At 45.2% G+C, this 22,797-nt stretch overlaps 1 protein-coding gene across 5 annotated transcripts in view; it reads right to left on the reverse strand.

The window, feature by feature from the left end:
* LOC101915276 (uncharacterized) overlaps positions 1-22,797 on the reverse strand; it is a 58,736-nt gene that overhangs the window by 34,405 nt on the left and 1,534 nt on the right. For all 5 annotated transcript variants that reach the window (XM_027788562.2, XM_027788561.2, XM_027788563.2 and 2 more), the window contains exons 2-3: positions 6,172-6,247; positions 4,417-4,907 (exon numbers count right to left, since the gene is read on the reverse strand). In XM_027788562.2, the coding sequence (XP_027644363.1) occupies positions 4,417-4,907; positions 6,172-6,247 (567 nt within the window). The remainder of the gene's footprint in view (positions 1-4,416; positions 4,908-6,171; positions 6,248-22,797) is intronic.

The following is a 22,797-nucleotide window of genomic DNA, read 5'->3' on the forward strand; positions in this document are numbered from 1 at the left end:
GCAAAGCCCAGCTGTGCTAAGGATATGGAAATCTCACCCTGGAGCCATTAGCAGCCCAAAGCCCAGATGCCAGAGTACCAGGGGTCACACACTGGTCCATGGTCACAAGTGGCAAGTGCTGTCCTGTAGCCTCTGTGCAACCAGCATCAGCCCAAAGAAAGCCTTCAGTGCTGATCACCCTGCGGGGCCCAATCCAACTGAAATGCCAGTATTCAAATATTCAGCAGAAGGACTGTTGGGCTTGGGTTTACACAGCTAAGCCCTGATCAGGGCTCACACTGTACCCAGGCCATGCTCAGTATCAACACAAGACAAATTTCCACTCACCTTATGCAGTGAGAAATTCAAATGTTTGCACAGGATGTTTTTTCTGTGCTGGCTTTTTCATCCCAGCAGCTCAAAGCATTTTAAATAATGTGTTAAGCCTCTGTAAGACAATGGTATTGATATCATCTACTCATACATGCAGGCAAACCATGGCAGAAAGGTTTCACAGCTTGCTCAGAACTACCTAGTAACTTCCTAGCATAACTGGAAATATAGCCATGTACCCAAATTCTCTGCCTTGTACTTTTAAAACGATGCTTTCCTCACCAGGCACCTACCCACACATAAATAAGGACAATTTTGGTTGCTCATCATGCCAACCCAAAGCTGCTCTCCTCCAAGAGAGATCTCTTACAATCTCTCCCAGCAAATGCTACACTCTGACTTCTCAAGCTGCTGAAAGTATATTTCAAAAGGAGCTCCAGGCAGTCCCACTGAACGGCACAGTAGGGTGAACCCTTTACTTCCTTTCTATCTGTTTACACAATGTGCCAAGACCAATTATTCTCACCCCCCTGGGAATGAGCTCAGCAACTCCAAGGAGTCTTTGTAACACCCTGGACTTCCTTACACCTCAACTGACCCTTGTGTCCCCTGGTGCCTTCACCCTGAGTCATCAAAGGATGTCCCTGTTCTCCTGGACTTCATGCTCTCAGCATTGCCAAAAAAGCCAAATTTGCTGAAGTTAACAGGGTGACAGTAGCCACGGTCTTTCTGTGACATGCACAGCCTTCACTAAATAGCAAGTGGCTGGCAGCAGGGCCTGCATGTAATGACGTTGCTGCCCAAGGACCATGATCAAGGGGTGGCTGGGAGAGGGCATTCACTGCAGCAACATGGGAGTCTGCACGAGCCAGGGTATTTCTGCCCAATTAGGGGAAAGAAAGAAAGAAAGAAAGAAGTCTTCTGAGCTAATTTTCTAGTCCTTTGGAGGAGTGAAGAAAGCATGCATTGAAATGCCCTTGCTCAGCCTCAATAGGGAAGAGGCTGGGTGGCCAACTGACCAGCCAGCCAGGGTGGGAAATGCACCCGTCAACTGTCTAAACTCATGGCTGGGGCACAAAAGGACAGAATCACACTGCCCCGTGAAGCTGGAAAAGCACGGCCTAGCAACTAACCAAAAAGGGAATTTTTAAACCTACTCCTGTGCAGCCCTTCCTGCTGAAGGGAGGCTGAACTGCAAGCCCAGATGATGGAGATTTCCATTTATCTACAGACCATGGAGCTAGAAGCACAACAATTCCCTAATGCCTGAAAAGCACTCAGATTGCCCCCGACTCACTTGTGTCTCCCAAATTTGCTCCTCTTCCTCACCAAAAGGTACCAACTCACTGGAACACAGGAAAACATTTGGACACCACATGCCACCAATCAGTGGCCTTCCTGCAAAAGCTGCCTCCTCTGCTCAAACCTAAGAATAGCTTAAGCATCCCAACACAGATCTACTCCACACCACAACTCTCTGTACCAATTTTCCATCACCATCTGACATAAACAGAGCTTCAAGCAAAGGCAAAGCACTGTATCTCTTCATCCACCCTCAAGTAACCCATAACACATCATGCATCCAAAAGTGTCTTGTCTCAGAAAATATTTGCTTCTGGTGCAAATTAATCCAGACAGACTATCAGGCATCTCTCAGCTCCACAGAGCTGCAGGAATGGGAAGCAAGGTTCAGAGAAAGACTGAAAACCTATGGGCTGGCTCAGAAAAGTTTCCATCTTATCAAGCTTTTTGGCTGTATTCTCATGGGCAAGCACATGACAGTTAAGGATAAGAATCACCAAGCAAGAATACCTTGATGTTCAGAGCCCAGATGAAGCCATAGAGTGGCCAATTTAGTATTATCTTTCCCCATTTGCATTGTTTACCTGACTAAAAAACACATGATGCCAGGTGCTAGCCAGGCAGTTAGAAAGAGGCACTTTTATTGGAGAATAAAAACAGACCAAGAAACAAGAAAAGGAAAATAGTTAATTCCCATTTTACAGGTGGGGAATGGAGGTACTGAAGACGACATGCCCAGCTTCATACAAGGATTTTGTGGCAGAACCCAAAGCCAAACCCAGATTTCAGATCACTGTCCTAGGAAATGAGATTACTGATTTCAGCTAAGCTGGGAATTCAAATGGCAGTAGAAGACTGAACCTACAACACTAGTGTTAATTCTATCACGATTTTTGTAGCAGAAACAAGTAGCAAGCAAGAAGTCATTATAAAGCTTCCATATCTTACTGGTTGAAAATAACCAGTTAAAACTATACAAATAAAACAAGTGACCAAACACTGTTATAATATTCAGGCTGCATCCTACTTTGCATGTTCCTACCACCCTCACCCCTCTCCCACCCCCAAAAAAGTACACTTAAGTTAAAACCACTAGCTGAATATCCTTGCTTTATAACAGGGATTCCACAACCTAGAAGCATTAATGACATCCACAGTACAAATGTTAATTTACAAAAAAACCCCGTAACAACAAACTACACCCCCACCTCTACTCCAGATTTCAACTTCTTTTGCAAAAATCTTTGCCACAATTAAGCCAAAAGTGTAGAGAGCAGATTTACCAGGAAGCATATAGTTCTCACAAGGTTTCCCAGAAAAACCACAATAGTTTGGAAAGTTTATTTAAATTAGCCTCTAACCTTCACCAGCACACTCCCAAACACACTGCTGAAAGGAACTTAAGGCAGAGCAGGTAGATGCTATGCCTGGGATCCAAATCAGAGAAAGCACCTGGGCCAAAAGGAACATTTCTCCATTTACTCACATGCACTCTGAAAAAAAAAAAAAAAAAAAAAGGCTGGGCACAGGCTTACCAGCTTTCTTCTCCTCTCATTAGGATGTGAGACTAATTAAAGCCTGTCAGTATCAGTAGAAGATTTGGGTGATGTGAAATGCAAGACTGGGCCTTTTCAATGTTCTGTGAGCAGAAACTTGGCTAGAAGGGCAAAAAGGGGGTGAGGAAAACTGTACTGAAACCACAAGACACTGCATTATGTATTCATGGGATGTATGCTGCCAGCAGGACTGAGAACAAGCAGCAGTGTAATGGGGAAATGGAGGGGTCTCACTTTTTAGATCTTGGAAAATAAATACATAGACCTTTCTTTTAGTGGGTCCGTCTTGTAGGCTTAAAGTTAGGTTAAAACTAGTAAGGTTAAAACTACATCCAACCAATCAGAAGCAGTGAAATTCTTCCCTAATGAGAGGCAATTCAGAACTGAAAATAACCGTCTTTAACTCACTGCAATTTACCAGGGTCAGCAGATGTCTGCAGATACTCTTTCAAACTGACACCACACCAGTGCAAGAAAGAAAAATAATGAAGAACGAACTGAAATACTAACTTGACAGCAACGCCTTTTGAAAGAGGCACCAGATGGGCACTGCACAGGGCAGCCCACCCCACCAGTACCAGGCATGCCCCATTTCCCAGCCTCTGCAGGGATCAGGCAAACTCCCAATGTTTACACACCTCAATCTCAGGCCCCTACAAGTCCTGCAAAGTCAAAAGTAAGTGCATCTAGAGCAAACTGTAAACAGTTTGTATTTGTTAACCGTTAAGAAGGTAAAAAGCACTGTTTTACACTGCTGTGAAACTCTTAGAAGGCAAAGAGAGACCTGGGCCCAAGGAGGACAACAAGTATGGAAAAAATCATCATCGTCAAGTCTACAACTACTTCCATCACAAACACATTTATTTATACATCCCTAAACAATTTATTTTGAAGTAAATGGTACAGGTCAGATCGTGGCAGCAGGGGTAACTTGGCAAAAGTGAACTTTTTGTTCCTGTGTCATGCAATGACCTGGGCAGTATGGGTGCTGCCTGCCTAACAAGGGTAGCAAGAGAACAGCCCAACTGTACCAAAAGCCACTCAAACAGCAGCAGCTTTACTTCTCAAAGAGAGGTGTCCACACTTAGGCCTAGTTTATCCTAGACAGACAGCAGAAGTACCAGTTATGCCCCTGAAGACATGACCACAAGAAGCAACCCTATGGATTTACTGAACTCTGCCTCAATAACCCTCTTCTGTCTTCTCTCACACGCTGCTGCTTTCCTCATATGAAGTTCTGCCTTACCTGCTGCATTTTTTCCAGGTCAAGGCTGGGCCTGCTGACCTTATCCCCATATCCTTGTCGATGTCTCTTACAAGGCATGACTTGCTCAAAGCCCGCCCCAACGCTTGTGAAGAGTAAAGGTCTGGAGGCTGGGCTCCGCACCAGGGGCTGGAGTCTTTTGGGAGGGGAGGCACTGAACAGCACGGGGCTTGAGCTAGTGTGCAGGCCATCAGCCTGCTCTGCCACAGGCCGGAAGGACATCGCGCACAAGTTCTTCACTTCGTCATCACTGGAGGACGTGTTGTTGCTGTCGCTGCAGCAGGCAAGCTTGCTGACCTGGGACCACTTCCGCTTCTCGGCAGCAAACTCTCGGTTGATGCGCTCCAGCTCCTCTTCTGAGCTGTGGCGGTCCAGGCTGGCGTGGAAGAGGGCCCGAACCTTGCAGCATTGGTTCTCCTGATTCTGGAGCTGGTTGGTGGCCAGAGGGGTCAAAGTACAATTCCGTCTTCTCTCTGGTGGGAGGAGGAGATATGTGCGTGGCAGAGCATGTCTGTGTCCCACTCCCTAATAAACTAGGCTTGCTTTTTCCTGACCTGTTTTTTTGTAATCTCATCTCAAGTAAACTTCTGAGCTGTTTTCCCACCTTTTCTTCCCCAGAAGAAACATTCCGCAGCTGAATGCTTCCCTTTGGAAGTCTCCAGACCTTGTTTAGACCAGACTGCTAGACACTCCCTTGCAAACTGTCACCTGAAAGTCTACTTGCAGAGCAAGAACATGGACTTGCCACCCACCTCATCCCCTGAACATGAAGACATGATCTCACAATTGTGTCGTTAGGCATTTTCCTCTAGCTAAGAACATTTAAGTTCTAGTGACTAGTTCTCAGGACAAAGGAAGCAAGTAAGTTACATTACTTTAAGCGGCACATCTGTGGCTCAAATAGAGATCTGGTTTCTGGAGATAAAAATCCTTTTTCTATTACAAGGCTCATCATACAAGAGAGCCTGCCTTCAGCCATAGGCTGGACACACTTTACCTGTTCTGCTGAGCTCTTTCTATTTTAAGTATGTGGAGCAGGAATTTGAATTGACAGGACACGTCCTGTGGGTCAGGAATTTAACTTCTGCCTTTGCATAAGAATCTGCTCAAGTTTGGCTAAACAACAGTAAAACACAGGGCACGCACAAATGGCAGAGACTTAGCATAGCTCAACAGATGCATTTACTACAGATTTTACCTGCAGCTCTAAGCTGCTTCATACCAGGTCCAAATACAATAGCAGAGCGCCCATCTCTCTATCAGCTAGATTCAAGAATAGGGCTGCCCAACACCAACAGTACAGGAGGAAGGGAGTGAGCTAACCAGACTGAGCCCAGGGGAGTGAGGAAAGTGAACATCAAGACTTGAAATGGCAAGGAAGAAGCCGCCTAGAACAAAGATGATGCAGGTGCACAAGCATGGAATAGAAGATAAATTTTTAGTCCCAGCTCTGCTGCTGGCCCAATTGTAGACCTTCTCTGCCCAATGTCTGCAGCACTGGGGCCTTAACATATGATTAACAATGTCTGTCTCTGGTAAGAAAAGTGTGATTGCAACATCTGACACCACCAGCTTTTCTCTATGAGGTCCCAAAGACCTGGAGGTGACTGATTTAATGCATCTGGTTGTGGTACACTGGGGACAGAAAAAAAGAGGCACTTCCCAGAGCACAAATGAAAAGCAAAACTGACTACTTCAGTTGCATCATCCCAGGACCCTCCTAGTTCATCCCTTTACCTCTGTCGATCTGGGCAAGTTCCTGGTTCTCTCCCTCAGAGTCATCGCTGTCATCATCACTTGGGGGGTAGGAGATCTAGAGGGCAAGGAGAAAGAAAAAGTTTTATTGTGAAGACCGAACATCACCCTGCTGCTGCCCAAGCCACTTCCCCCACCCTCCCCCTCTCATATCCTGCAGGCATCCCCCCCCACCTACCCACACACACCCGGACGCAGCACCTCCCTGTATACACATCCTCATCTCCCAACCTCAATCTCCCATGGTATCCTTTCACTTGCAGCAACACAAAACACACAGCCTACAGCCACTATTTCCACCTTACTGCACCGCCAATTCTTTCCCCAAGCACAACGGCCAAACCCTGCCCTTAGTCGCCAGGCATGCAGCTTATAACCATCATGGCCTACCACATCCACATCACGTGGACAACTGAATCTCCAAAACCCACCACCGAAATAAAGACATATCCTGTCAACAGCTCTATCATCTTGCAAGGTACCCACAAATGAAGTGGCATGTTAACTTTAGCTGTCATATGTACATACCCATACTTCCCCTTTGAAGGCACACACACACACAAGTCACCAAAGACTAGAACCTTGCTTTCCCTACAGAAAAACTCTGAAGAATGCAATAGAAAGAGAAGAAACAGGATTTCACTGAAATGCAAACAATAACATTATGCTGTCCCTGCCAGTGCAGAATCTTACAGTACCACTGAACACCTTTAAATGCTCCAGTAGCAATGACAAATCACATTTTGTTTATCAGGAATTTTCAGGAAAATTTGCTCTGGGTCAGCCCACGGGCTTCACAAGACCACCTGCAGTAAAATAACCACTTACTCAAAACACGTTTGAACACTGAACAAATTTGGTAGTTGCCTCTCAAGACAGGTTGAAAGATCTGAAACCAAGCTTTTGTAGGTCAGACAGATACCACCGCTGCCGAGTTTCCCATGTAGAAGAAACCCTACTTACCTTGTTCCTAAAGTAACTTTTGTTCTGCTGTATAAAGCATACCTGGAAGTTATTAGATCAAACCTCTGAGCTATGCAGCTTAGAATGTGTCTCTGGCAATGGCCAAAACCAAACAAGTCAAAGGAAAATGTAATATTCAAGAGAAACGTTTGTAAGAGACAGTTCTGGAGTAACACGATCACTGCAAGGAATAATAATAATCAATTATTATTCCTTACACATTTTTAGTCAGAATACCAGCGAACTTTCCCAACATTCTTAGCTGAGTCTCACAACCTACTTGCCCACAACAGGTTTCAAAAGGTCAGACGTGTTTCCATTTTAAAAGTGTCTGATGTGCATGCTTGACTTTTATAGAAGATGAGGCAGCATGCAACCATTACACTGATACGGACCCATTTCACCTCTACCACTGTTCCTAGGGAAACATCCTTGGGAGCATTTCAGCCTCCCAGAGACCCAAAAGAGCAGCTACACTTACCATCGTGACAATGAAACACATACAGCTGACGCAAGCAAATACGAATAGTGGAGAAGTTCTGACTGATACTGAATGACAACTATTAAGTCAACACACCTATTTTGTTACTACCCTCCAGGATTGTGTTTGGGGGGTTTGTTCCCCCAAAAGCCTGTTGCCACTTTTTTCCTCCTCCTTTTTTAAAGCTACCTTTTGCCCTTTAAGGAATCAGAAAATATTTTCCTTCCTTGCTAGCCTTTAAACTACTTTCCCAACTGTCAAATGACCATGGAAAATGGCACAGATTTCTCCCCATTGCTGATATTCCTGAAGTAAACGCAGGGATTGTTTTTCTGACTGTAACTACAATTTTCTTGTACGTATTCACACCCATGCGTCATTTAATAAAAGCAGCTGTCACTGAGGAACACTGCCAAATTAACAGACTTCTAGTTGTCTGCAGAACAGGTATAATACCTTGTTTGTGCCATGGTCGTTCATAGAAGGGACAGCTGACACTGAGGTGCCATTGTGCTAGCCGCTGTGCAGACAGACAGTGGTCCTGTCTTCATCACAAAAGCTAAGGCTCCAATTCTATCTCAAGAGGTACTGACCTTAGTCTGTGGCTCATTCCCACATAAAAACCTTTCATCTGGACATGGCAGGGTTTCCAGTGAGGTTTAACAGCTCTGCGTGGGAAACCTATCAGCTCCAGTTTTTGTACTATGTAAATGTCAACACACAGCATGGCACTGCTTCCAAAAAAGAGGCAATGACATCTAGCACATCCAGGCCAAAGAGCTACTGCACAATGTCACTGACTTGAGATCGGAGTTGTATGAGTCAATGATTGACATTTTGAAGGTCTTTGCACTTGTATGGGAAGGCACGAATATTTTGGAAGCCCAGGACAGATAGACACAATTTTGCTAGCCCCTACTGTCCTCTGCTAAGTCCTCCCCAGTCCCACAGGCAGCCCAAGGCTAATCCCCTGCAAGTTGCCTCGAACACTTCTCCGGAGGCTTTGCAGGTGCTCTGAACAAGAAAAGTCTGTTTCAGACAAGAGGATACTGAGTCTCTGGATTTGGCCCCATATTTTATCCCAAGAAAATACAAATGGTAGGACAATACAAAAAGCTTCACAGGAAAAAAGGAGTTTCCGGTCTTGCTAAGCATCCTCCTGATGCTAGCCATGGAAAAGCAAGCACCCACTCTTTACCCAACCACAATTTTTACAAGCAACATATCAAGTGCTTTCCAGAATCAAGGCAATTAGACACACCTATTGTGCCACTCTTCTTGACACCCACCTCTTCTTTTGGTAAGAACATACCAGTAGCAAATTTCTCTCAACTTTCAGACTTGGTTTCTCCCATTATACCCACTGGTGTCATTATACCCTTGCCCTAGACAATACCCTCAGAAATTAAAATATTCCCTTAATATGCATCATAGGCTAATTGTAAAAAAAGACTTAAAATCCAGCAATTGTACATTTTACACATGAACAAACTAAACTGATTATAAGACTCAGAAGTCACATTGCCTCTGATGTCCCATGACCTGCACTGTCTTTCAGAAGTCCTTATCTCTGATTTCATGCGTTATATACATGTGAATACTTGTCTTAAGTCTTCACATCATTTTCCTCCCATTTGTCATTTAGCAAGATCTTCTATTTCAGTATTGTTACATGCTCTTTTTATTAGTAAACCCTTCCACAAATTATATCCTGGTTGTGGGAACCAGTCTCTCAAGATCCTATGTGTGAGACCCTAGCTCCTGTGTTCTCTAACAGAGAACCATCACTCATAGCACACTAACTATTAATCCTGCAGAGTTTTTACACATGAAATTCCTTACCATAAAACACCACACAGGCAACGGTTAACAGAAGATCAAAAAAAGAGTTGGCTGTCTGTATGGATAAAAAGAATTTCTACAAACTATCAAGATATAGGGAATCAAAGAATAATGCTCTGACTGGTTGGAGATAAATGCTCTCTCCCTTGATTCCTCCCAGGCTTTAACAGTAACACTTTCCTCTCTTCAAAAGCATTCCACTAAACACAGCAGTATTGTGTTCAGGCCTCCAGCCTCCCTTGTACAGTCCCTGTCTTATATTAGCCACATATTTATTTTTGTCTGAGGCAGCACAGTATTGTTTTCCTCACAAACTCAGAACTGTGGCACTGCCATAGCAGAAAAACTGATCTCCATGTCAATGATCCCACTCGATCATGGCTTCATTCACAGCATACAAGTCACAGAACTGTTTAGATCTGAAGACACCTCTTGATATCATCTAGCCCAAGCCCCCTGCTCAAGCCTGGTCAACTAGAACAGGCTGCCCAGAACTGTGCTCAGTACCTTAACTTGCAAAATTAAAGAGAAAAAATATCCATTTCACATAGATGTGTGGATGTTTACAAGTCATGGCACAAAACAAGCCAGAAAAAAGGATGGGTGCCCATCCACCCTCCCGTTTTTCTTCAGGAAATGCATCAGATCTGGAGTTCAAAGACAGTAGCCTCCTGTTGACAAGGATCTCAGTTTCACCCCTGAGTCCTTCAACTCCAATGCCTTCTGTTAAGAAAGTTTGTCCATGTTTCCATCTGGCATGGTAGGAGTCCTTTGCCTATGCACTTGATTTTGCATCAATCTCCAGTACGGAAAGATGGGTTTGTGTAAATAACCAGATGGTATTTAAGGAGAACTGAGTGTAAAGCTTAGCTACCCTTGAGGGAGATTTAACATGAAAAGACAAACTAGTAGATATAAGAAAAAGCTAGAGAGAAAAAACTTTGTCTCTTGTCACACTGCTGCTTGTCAACTGAGTAATGATAAATAGCTGCAGCCAGAATTGCCCAGGTCCTAAAGGGCCCCATCACCCATAAACTCTAAAGCCCTGAAATTACAGACAATAAAAAAACCCCACCCTGTTAAAGTGGAGTTTCTCTCAGTTTTGCTTACAAAAGAAAAATTAACCTGCTATCATATGATCAAAAGCAATTACATTAAGAATCGTCTGGGAGCTTACAAAAGAGAAGGGAATCTCACTCCTAAGGCAGAACAAATCTCTCCCAACAGGCTTCACTTAATGGTTGGATTGTCCTGAAAAACTAGAACACCAACAGGGTGGCTTGGTGCAGCAGAGGGGTGTGTGTGTGAGAAGCAAACAAGACCACAGGCAACCCCTTGCTCCCAGCTTGAATCAAGAATGCACAGGTTGGGGGGCATCATTCCCAATTTCCCTCCAGGAAAGAGTTTACTTCCAGGGAAGTGGCTTCCCCAGCAGAGGCCTGTGCTATGGCATATAAAGCTGTGCACTGGCTCGTTCACATGAGTCCCGGCACTCCAGGGAATCTCTGCAACTAAGTAAAGCCCCTTTCAAGTGCCCTGGAAAGAAACATGGCTGAGTTGGTCTCACTCACTGGTTCCTGGCACAAAAGCAGAAAGGGATGATGAGCTCACCAGTGACTGCCAATATCTCTCCTATGGGGAACCGATTTCCATTTCTTCAGACTTCAGATTGGAGAAATGAAAACAGTGCTCACTTACCTTCTCCCTGCTGTACTGGCTACCAAGCAGCTCCTAGAGACAAGGGCATCCTGCAGCACAGGGCTCTGCTGCTGGCTCCTCTCCATCCCAACTGCTTTAGTAAAAACATTTTACAAATTTCCCTAGTGTTGTTTTTCCAGGTCAACAATTGCTGCAGTTGCCATGGGACACTGCCCGATCTTGAATGAGGGAGGTGCCATCCTCCCAATTACAAGAAACTGTGAATTAGAGAGAGTGGAAAAACAAGGCAGATTATGAGAGACGGAAAGGCAGTTTTGAGCCATGGAACAAAATGAGTAGGAAGGAAGGAATGAGTCAAACAGACCTTCAAATTAACATCCAACTTCTCCCAAGTTCTCCTTTAAATTTTATTTTAGAGATATTCCGCATTACAGAAAGAATTTATGCTAGTAAAACAAGGCTGTAATGCTTGCTCTCTCCTCAAGAGAAGCAGAGTTAAGAGATTAAATTCAGTTCAGTCTTCAAGCATCCACAAGTGAGAGATGACTGCCCAGACTAGATCTGGGTCTTACAGCTGGGGTCCTTCAACAGCTAAAGTTTCAGCCAGAACAGCCCTAGTTTGGAAAAGCTTTCTAAAGTATTTTTTCCATTGTTATTATTATTCTCCTTTTTAATTTTCATAATAGCTCTGCCTTCAAACTCCTTTCCTCATTCCCTTGCAAATGGCTACATTTCAAACCCAGGGTTCATAACCCTTAAAACATTGTCCTGCTTGACAGAGCAGCTGTCTGGCGGAGTCAGCAAAAGCAGGGATGGGCCAGTGGGACACAGCACTCTTAGGCCCTTGTTTTCTGGGCCTGTCCCACGCCAAAAGACAGCAAAATTCCTACTTTTGTAGGAATGCTGCACATTTAGTCAGACACATCATCTTCTGCATGGGTCTAGACTCTGCTTGACCATCAGTGGTTTCAGAGATTTGAGGGAAGCAGTCATTCTGGGTAGCCAAGTCCACAGTTTTTTAATGACACAGATGTCATTTGTGTTGAATGCCTACCTTACAGACACAGCAAACACTGTGACCGGCAACTCTGAGGGTGCAAGTGGTAGGAGTCATTAACCTGAGAACACGGACACTGAGCTTCTGTTCTGAGGCACTCTATTCCCAGAAGCATGGGCTTTTAAGCTGTGTTACCCAGATCTTGAGAGGAAAGCGTGAGGCTTACACAGAACAGTGAGGATATGACTGGTGGGTGGGCATGAGGCGGCATGCGTGGTCCTCTTACCATTTTAAATCCTCTCTCACATCCTTCTGTAATTCTACAAACAAATTAATGTCTTGAACATACCGTTTGCATGGTGAGATTATGTTTATCTACGCTCTACAGCTCCTGAAAAGGAGTCAACTACGGCCAAACCTGACTAGAAGTACAGAGATGACAGGGCACTGCCCTAGGCCTGACGATCCTCATCTGCAAGTGGAGTGCACCAGAGAACTCTGCAGAGACAAGCGCAGTGGGGCTGGCACTGGGAAGGGGCACACAGACCAGTCAAAATACAGTTCAGGCGAAACCCACAGAGCACAGCCAGACTCTGCATTCTCTCATCTGCCCAGTATCAGTTCTCTTGCAGCACTCAGAGGCAGCACCAAACCTCCTTTTGCTCTTCCCAGGGCTAAGCTGAGATGACTTTGCAAGGTAAGACTAGAGATGAAAACACCAGGAGCCTTCACAAAATAGAAAAGCTTAACCACTGCTCCAGAGAAGTATGGTATATAACACCAACAAGCCTACAATGCATGAACACACAGACTCCATAGTCACCAGAAACAGCAGATATGTGATGTTCTTCAATCACAGGGAACTGAATTAGTTGATGCCTACAATTGAGACTCATATCCATCCCAAATTGTTCTCAAAGGCTCTGGGAAAACACTGTTAGAAGAGCAAAACTAAGGTCAACCTTTTAAATTCCACCCAAGATAAACCTCCAGAAGGCAGTAGCTGCAAAGAGACTAGAACAGACTCATTTCTGCCCAGCAGAGACCAACAGTATAGGCACCCACATATACGTGCACATGCTCCTCCCACCTGCTATCAAACTTGTGTGACAACAGAAGACACAGAGGGAATGCTACCAACTGAAAAATGAGACTTTAACAAGCTTCCTAGGCAGAAAACACCCAGACTCTGGTCCTTGGCACCCAAAATACTCCAGATCTGAGAGAATTCAATTCAGTTTATTTATACTCAAAGTCACTATGAGAACCAGAATATTCATATAAACATAGTTGCAGTTGTGTTTGGGGCCCTGCACGATATAGAAATTACAGATGGAACAAAGTCACTACAGCCCTCATTCAGCAGGTGGATGGGGTCTGGTAGAGCCTTTAATCCTCCAGTTCCCTGCTTGCCTTCCTGGACCACTAGGTGTTATGAAGTAAGACTGCTTCTGCAGTACAGGAGCCAGGAGAATGCTGCAGCTCCACACTGTGATATGTATCATCCTTTCCGATAGCAAGAATTTTTACAAAATTCTCAAACTACCCCATGTTGTTAGCTTAAGAGGCTGGTTAAGGTTTATAACTCATACCATGGTGACAGAAACCATACACTCCTCTACTACCACTTTTACCTGCAAGTAAAGCTTCCAGATGCGTCGCGTCCCAGTAACTCTCCAGCAACATTCCTACTCTCCTCCCACCACTCAGTTTCTGCTCAGTACAAATACCCAGCACAGCCTGGCCTCAGCTGGCAGACACCTGCATGTGACAGACCAACACAGTAAGTTTCTCATCAGCTCTATCACTCTACTCGCAGTTTTGCTGGTGCGATAGTTATGGCTAATTCGAATCCAGGTTTCAAGGATCCTATTAAGAGACCAGCATTCACCTGTTAACTTTCTCATCCTCTGCAGGGAAATAGCATTTTACATACACACTTCAGAAGGGCATTAGCAAAGAAAACAGTGGTAAAGTGTCGGGAAGCACCCATCAGAAAGAAGCAGCAACCTACAAAATGGTTGTGCTGCCAAGAGATCCCTCTGCAAAGGAGGGCAGCTCCTCCGACAGCTCGCAGCATGGAGCCCTGGCATTTCCCTGGCTCACACCCTGCAGGAACAGTGCTATTCAGCAGTGTTGACACCACAGAGCACAGCAGTCCAGAGAGACAAGAAGGAGCCTGAAGGATTAAAGACCTTCATGGGGGAAGGGGGGGGGGGGGGGGGGGGGGGGGGTGAGGGGGCTCATCCACCCTGCATTAAGATACACTGACTTAGCTCCATCTGTAATTTACAGCCCATTTGCTGCTGAACCTCAGCTGCAAACACAGACAGATTAAAAGCTGCACTATTTATCACAGGCTGACAACCCTCTCAGACATAAGGGGAAGACAGTACAAGGGACACCTAGAACTGGAGAGGCACCTATAGCATAGCTAATCTTATCTGTAATGCAGGTACTGAGACGGGAGGATGGGAGATGGTGCTTGCATCAGTGCCAACCATTCCTGCTTTGGCCACAGGGATTTAAGTACACCCCTCCTGACTCACACTCCATCCCCACTGGCCTAGCTCAGTTATTACACTGCTGTGGTGAGAAGAGGTCCCTTTGCACAAGGCCAGCTTCTGTGACAGTTCCCAGCGACTCTTGAGCATTGCATGGGTCCCCTCCGTGCTGTACTCCAGGGAAGTACAGCTGACAGCATCTGGCATAAACAGCACATCTGGAAGCAGTTTTTCCATTCCCTCCTCAGAAGACCCAGAGAGGGCAACTGCCATTGCCCTGAGATACTTCATTAGCTGCAAAGCTGCCTGTGTTGGGAGACCTCACTCGACACTCACCTCTGCTCAGCCATAAAGAACTACATTAGCCAGATTTGCAAACACAAGGAACAATGCCTTACAGTCAGGCTGATAAATGCATTTGGAGCACATGAGACTTTCAGGCTTCTCTAAAAAAATTCCACATTAACCCTTCTGAGTGCAAGCTGACAAAAGCTGTTTCATCTCTATGGATTTATACCAAACTACTTGTGTTTTATCATGGAGCAAGCCAGTAATATAGCATAATCCTTCAAGGCCAGATCTTTGTTCCATCTGGTCAGGCATCTTCAAAGCAAGAGTTAGGACCACATAAAAACTTACAGTGGCTCTCACTGCACCAGATCCTTTCCTGATAGGCATTGTGTGATTCCAACTGGTTCCAGCTCACCTCACTCGCCACAGATAGCTACTGAGGTGGTGTCCAAGCACCACATACTAAATCGGCACCCCCACGTACCATTTCAGGAGCAGGACAGGGGAAAAGTTGCATTGTACTGCAGCCCTCTGCAAAATATCACCAAGGGGCTCCCCAAGAGTGACTTCTTCTGTCCAAACCAGAATAAAGGGTTTTCTATGACCAAAAATATACACATGGAAGCTGCCAATTTCTTAAGCCTCTTTCACTTCATATGCTCCATACCAAATACCACTGTTCTCTCCTGTTAATTAGCCTTCAGTCAAAGAACTTTTATTTCTTTGGAATAATCAACCCCTAGGAATAAAGAAAAAACAAATGAAAACTCACACACAAAAACAGCGTGGCGGCAGACAACTGTCTGGAACAATCACTTGGCTTTGTGTGCAATAACTGAGTGACAGGATACGGAAGGATTATTTTATATTTTCCCAGCTTACATCCAGACACACACTCTCAGCAAACTGGAGGATCTAGCTGCCTGTCTGGCACCTTTCCTCAAGATGGGAAATTCCCTGTACAACCAGAGGAGATCTTCTCATCTTATGCCCATAGAGAGTTTGGCAGATTGTGGCCTCTGATGCCAAGAAGGACATCAGTTATATAAAAACTAGCCTGCATCACGGAAACAATGTGACCCCATCAGGAAGGAGTTAAGATGAGACAGATTTCTGAACAAAATGTGTGAGGGGATAGGATCTTAATGCCATGAGCAAATTGAATTCTGTCATCTCCTTGAAATCAGGGGCTCAAAACCAAGTTTGTAGCCCAAATCAATCAGCCATGGAAGGCAAATCAATAGTTTGTTCCCTAGAAATGTCAGAAACCAAGGTCTGCCTACTCTCATTGTAGACATTAATGAATATTGAGGGATTTGGGAGTACTTTATCCAGGTATCTCCTGTCCTTTCACAAATCAAAATTCAGATAAGGACCACCTACCGTGCAGTCAGGCAACAAACCTCAGGTCAACCCATCCCTGAAATGGGAGACATGACTAATAAAAACCTCTTCAGGACTCCTAGGCTCAGGCACTTGTTTCCTCTTTTTCCTCAGAAGGCATTTCTAGCCCCAAACTCTTAGGTCTTCTTATATGGGCTTATGCTGGAACAAAGGTTGGGAGGTGATCCCAGGCAAAGCTGTAATGGGCTTTTTTCAGGTGTGTTTGCTGCATACAACCACCAAACAACCCAGTCATTCCAGTCCCACACAACGGCAGCTCATTTGAGAAAGGCAATCCATAGTCTCATAGTCTACCTCCCCAGGTTTTACCGTATCTCCTCGCTGCCAACACTCATTTAGAAGATGCATGCCAGTGTGGCACAGGCACTGACCTCTGTTCCCAGCACCACAGCTCAAACCCTGGCAAGCTGAAGGGGCTCTGCAGCAGAACTTCATTTCCACAGTAAGCCTGGATGGTGGACTGGCTGGCTAAGAGTGCTGAGAGAGGCGAGAGCTTGAAACAAAGATTGGTCTACACTAACTGCTTGCAAAGCTGATAGTCACTCATGGAACCTTCTTTGGGCTTTTATCTCCTGGCACCTGCAGATGACATTTTGCCATGCTAACCCAGAACAGCTAGGAAGACCCAGGATGTGGATCATTGCACATGCAGCTTTGGTGCAAATCTTCCAAGCAGGAATCTTCTTACCAATTTTCTTACATCCAGGTCCACCAGGAGGTTTTGGTAAGTGTCCACAGTATTTCACCCTCAATGAAGCCATCAAGGTTGGACTAGAGAGGTAACCATGTGAGCTCTTCACATGATGTACCCACACAAGGGTACTCTGTTGTAGCATTGCCATTCTGCTAGGGCTATCTTCAAAGAGATAGCAAACAGCAAAAGTTCACCTGGCAGAGAAAGCACCTGGTGTGCTGAATTACAGAGGACAAAAAGAGACTGCTCACCATGCAAGATCTGCTCCCTCTGCTTCAGCCAGCTCCCAAGATGCCCCAGCGTCAAAACACCTGTTCTATAACAACTGAACAATTCAGTATTACGTATATACTGGGGTACAGTATATGGAGGCCAGGTCAATGTCCAAACAGACCAGCTCACGGCAGGAAGAAGGTTATAACGGGTCTGAAAAGCAAGAAGACCACAGCAAGAGATGGGAGAAATTCCCAAAGGCACCCTGAGCTGTCCACCCCCAAGGAGTGACCAAGCTGGTCCAGACAAAACCATCTTTAACTGTGCTTCACCTGTGTCCCCACCACTTGGGCAGGCCTGCGCCCACACTGGCATGGAAACAGCTCTGTGTACGTCACATCGGGCCATATGTCCTTTACCTCAACTTTTAGGCCTGGGTCACAGCACAGTTTGTACTGCACAGGGAATGCTTTCTGTGCAGATAAAGGTCAAAACTAATTGGCTTTTCTCTAAATCCTTGCCTGGGTGTTCATGCTGAGCAGTTGTGGGTGGTGCTGGTGCCTATTCAAAAACAGCTTAGCTGGCTGACTCTGCTGGTCAATGGTGGCAAGAGGACAAACAGGCTCTGCCCACGGCCACGTACAACAGTTACTGCAGCAGCAAACAGCCCTGAGAGCACACATACCTGTGATGCTGGTTGCTAGGAAGAGTTGGGTCACCCGGCAACCTGAATCCCACTGAACAGGAGAACAGGGGCTACAGATAAATGCGTAGGGGTAGGAGGGGTTGGCACTGCCTACACTGTGTATTTCCCACTGAAAAAGGAACACAGCCCTTGGTTCCTATACTGTGGCATCCCAACAACACTTTTGTGACCCCGGACATGCTCCAGAAACAGCCAGGTAAGCTGGCCGGACTGGCACACTACAGCAGAGTGGTGCCCTGACCACCCACCACTCTGCAGATATGTCCTAAGCAGATGCAAGCCTTGCTTTTTACTTTTTAAAAGAGGTGAACCCATTGTTTTTCAAGAGCCATAATTGAAATGATGACCTGGGTCTGCTTGTTTTTTGCACTTCAAATATAAACTATTTTCCTGCTCAGGAAGACTTTTAGCATCCCAAACAGTGCAACATAAATTCAGGAGCTGTAAGATGGTGCATGACAGAAGGAAATGAAGTAAAACTGCACTGTCCAGCAAAGCAAAATGGATTAATCTTCTTTCACTGAAACACAGAAGTTAAATACACGGTATTACATTTCCATAATTCAATTTTTCATTCAAATAAAAATCAAGAATTGGAAAATACAAGGAAAAGTAATGAGATTTCTTCATGACACCGGGGGGTGGAGTTTTTTATTTTTTTAATCTAGCCCATATTTTCCTATCAGTCATAAAGATGACCAGCTAAGAGGATGTCTCACTGAACTATCCCAATACCAATAAACTTCCTTTTATGCTGAATTTGCAGTACCTGCAATTCATCTGAAGTCCCACTCTGGAAATAAGTCTTACAGGAGATTATCAGTGCCGGACATATGCACAGGAAAGAGGACAACCCTTGAAGACTCAGACCTTAGAAACCAAGTAGAAAGAATTGCAGCCTATTGTTTCACAATACCTCAGGGGTAAGTCTCGAAAATTTAAGGTTTCTGAACGACTGTGATGGCCTGTTCTATTCTTTGTCTTGACTAAGTATGCATCACAGCATTTCTAACCCATAATACAATTTTAGTCCAAATTATCACAAGCCTAACTTGAGGTGCATTCATAGATACTCCAGCAGCCAAAACCATACTTACTTACATTCATGCAAGTGGCATGTGCCCCTCCAGACAAACCAGAAATGTCTAATGTTACCAGGTGTTAATAGGAGCAAAAGCAAAGTTTCAATGTAAAACAGAGTCCTCCAGCCTTAGAGGAATGAACCTGTTTGGTGGTGTGTGCTGAAAAACCCATGAAGGACAGAAAACCTTCATACACCACACGAAACAGATGAACTTAAATTTACACTGTGCCAAGTTGTCTTCAGCCAGCCTGAAGACCAGTGGCTGGGGTGAGCACGTGACAAGCAGTCAGCCTAAAGAAAGAAGGAAATCAATCTGTCCCCATTCATACAAAGCATGAGCCCTTACACAGATCTTTGAAAGCACACCCACTGTGCATCAATAATAACAATTCTCCTTCACTCTTTTTTGGTCTGAGGAGGAAAAAATTCAAATAATACACTCCTGGCTCTGCAGAATAATCAGCTGCCACCTGAACAGTGACTCAGAAGTCACTGCCTGCAAGCTTGAGGTTCACTTTGCACAGCCAGCTGAACCCCCTTCATACAGGAAGAATCACCCAGTCACTTCCCAGGGCTGGCCAGCCAGACTGGAGTCTCATAGCTGATTCCAGAGGCACATGCCAGCAGAAAATAACTGACATGACTTGCTGGTCACCAGTGCTGCATATGCACATGTACAAGCTGCAAGGGTGCATGAAGAGAGCTGACATGGTGGCTTTGCTAGCGCCTAGTCCCCAGTTCCCTTGTAAGCAAGCATAAGGCTAAAATGACACAGCAGAGAAATGCAGTTCTCTGTCACCAGAACAGACTGCCACAAAACTTCATTTCATTGATTGACATTAAGGAAGTGCCCAGGACAAAAAGGAACATGCCAAGTACATAAGTAATTTAACAACTCTTGAGTATTAGAACATTAATTGTACTGCTTCTAAAGTTGTTTGTGTCAACAGCAAAGTTGGAATGGAATTGCCACCCTTGAAGTACTCAGTTTTCTTCAGTTACATGTTCCAGCCAGTTAGTTTTTTCACACACCACAATCCAACTGTTTCATTCTGATAACACCTTGGGCCACTAATTAAGGGCTTAGTCTGACTGGCAATGCACAGACTTGTTCCAACCAGATGCTCCCTGCCCCAAGGAGCCTGCTTGCAAACAAAGCTTAGAAAATACACCTACACTTCAGCCACTACACAAATATGCAAGGGCACAAGAGTTGAAGAGGGATTTGGAAGAAATGCATTTGTGTAAGAAACCCCTATGCCAAGTTGTGGGGATGAACAAGACATTCCATTCCTAGAAAACTGAGTCAGTTGGACAGTACTTCTAAGAGCTCAGTATCAGTACTCCATCACACTAACCCACATGCAACCCCAGGATATGCATTTTAAAATCTCCTTGAACAATTTGACTTGTAGTTCAGGAAGGGCTTCTCAGGGCTACCAGTCAAAACTATGAAAAAAACAGTAAAAATATTGTACTAGACTAATACTGGACAGCCAACGAAAAATTCAAGCCTTGAGCTGTAGGCTTCACTCACTTTCCTTATTTGAAGCATTTCACTACAGTACAGGACACCCCCGTGTTCTCATTCTCCTCTCGGGTCCCCTGAAGTCTGCTCTGGAACAGACCCAGTCGCCAACTGTTATCAAAGATGAGCCCTAACCTGTAAAGTCAGACCTGCTTTTGGCTCTCGATTTCTAACAGCCAGCCAAAACCTGGAGGTTTCTGAATGTGGCCTAATCTCTAGCAAATAACACCAGACCACTGAAGCAAGAGGTGGAACAACAGGCTGAGACACAAGGCTCCAATTCAAAATCATTTCTTGGATTCAGCTGCAGCAGCTGAAGGACTCTAAGCCAATGGGCTGGAACATGAACCGCAACAGCTCAGGAGCTGATACGCTGCCACTTCACTGCCCCACTACAGGGACACAAGTGTCCAGTGGGGAGACAGCAAGGTCAGCAGGACCAGTCTCCCAAGGCTTAGGGTTCAAATTTGAACCCTAATTACCACACTTCACAGCCCAGCCACCCTTACCAGAGACTGCTGGCAGCAGGTGCTAACCCAACAGCAGGTGAAGCATCAGTCAACCACTCCCTTCCCATTACAGTGATTTCTGGTGAAAGGGCAATAAAGGGACACCAATTCCCTCAGCAATACCAGCACACCTCTTGAGTCAAAGCCCTCTGAGCAGCCTTACCTAACAGCCAATTTTAGTAGGGAACAAAATAAAAGTTCATTACATCCAGCAGCCAAAGTCTGCATATTTCCTGGTTTCACTCAGAGGCAATGACAGCCTCTCAGCTTCTCCAAGTGGGGGAATACTAGGAAGACCTACCACAGCCACACTGAAACAATTCAGGACACATGATACCAAAATGAGATCTTTACAGTGGGCAGAAATTTCATCCTGAGAAGATTCCCAAAGCCTGGATGCCAATCCAAGGTTGGTCAAATCTCCCAAGCTTACAAAAAATGGGTTGCCAATTTACCCAAGGACAGCTTCCCAGGACTTTCCCTAATGGCACTACTGTTGCAGCCAAAAACACAACAGCAGCTTATTTTCCCTTGAATTTGGGAACTTCAAACAAAGGTCATAAGCTGCAAAAGCAAGTGGGTAATGGAGAAGAGCAATTGAGCACACTTTTTAAAGCTCAGAAAGCTCTTGGTTTGGGTGGTAGATGCAAATCAGCTCTTAATCTACCCAAATTAGTTGCTCATTCACCACTTGTGCTACTACAGACCTGATTTTATGCTCACACCTAACTTTTCACTAGCTCTCAATGACAGCAGACTAGATCTTTTAAATAGTGCACATTACCGTACGTGCCAGAATACGTACAGACCTGCACACAGACCAGCTTGAGGAAGCCGAGAAGGCAGAAGTTCGGTCTGTGCCTGGCAGCCTCACATCATCTGAGGGCAGCAAAGGGAGATGGTACAGGACACTTGGCCTGGTGACAGGGTCCGTGCACAGTGCAGCCACAGGAAGCTCCCACACTACTCACCACTTGTGACACCAATCCTGCATCCACACACCTGCACGGAGATCTGGCCCAACACCTAAGAGAGCACTGCACACTCTGTTAAGCAATTAGTATGCTGGTACGAGGCTCAACCAAGACCAGGCAGCTGCACACAGTCAGTCCCCAAAGGCCTACAAAACATATATAAACCCAGAGTTTGAAAGTCTGGCTTTCTGCCCATACACATGTATACCACTCATTGTACCACTCCCCACAGCAGGCTGCAACGATACCTCTGATGGTCTATGAATTAGCCTTGCAAGAAACAGTGCAAGCTTAAGTCTCCCTTCTCTATTGAGCCTGCAAAAATGCAGACCACCTGTTTGCAGCACAAAACCTTGGCACTAATACGAACAAAATGGCTGCAGATACCCACTCCTGTGAGTTTTCCTACATGCCTCCAAGCATCCTGAAGGCTGTACATAACCCGAGAGCTCCTTCCAAAGATCCTCACGGTTTCACAACCTGAGGCTCAAAGACAAACAATAAAGCTAAAGGAGGCAATCACAGCCACAGGGCCCCAAGTACAGCGTTCAAAAGAAATCCCCCACTGCCTGTGCAGAGATACTCTGCACTGAATCGGTCCACTACAGCCTAAAGCATTGTCCTTATTCTATTTCAAAAAATAAAATCTAATCCTGCCTCCGCAAGAGCCACAGAATGTGCATTCCCCACAGGAAAAAATACACAGACCCAGCAAACTTTGAGGAAACATCAGTACTGTTTCTAACAAAGTTGCCATCA

The sequence above is a fragment of the Falco peregrinus genome, chromosome 11 (genome assembly GCF_023634155.1).
Source record: "Falco peregrinus isolate bFalPer1 chromosome 11, bFalPer1.pri, whole genome shotgun sequence".
NCBI lineage: Eukaryota > Metazoa > Chordata > Aves > Falconiformes > Falconidae > Falco > Falco peregrinus.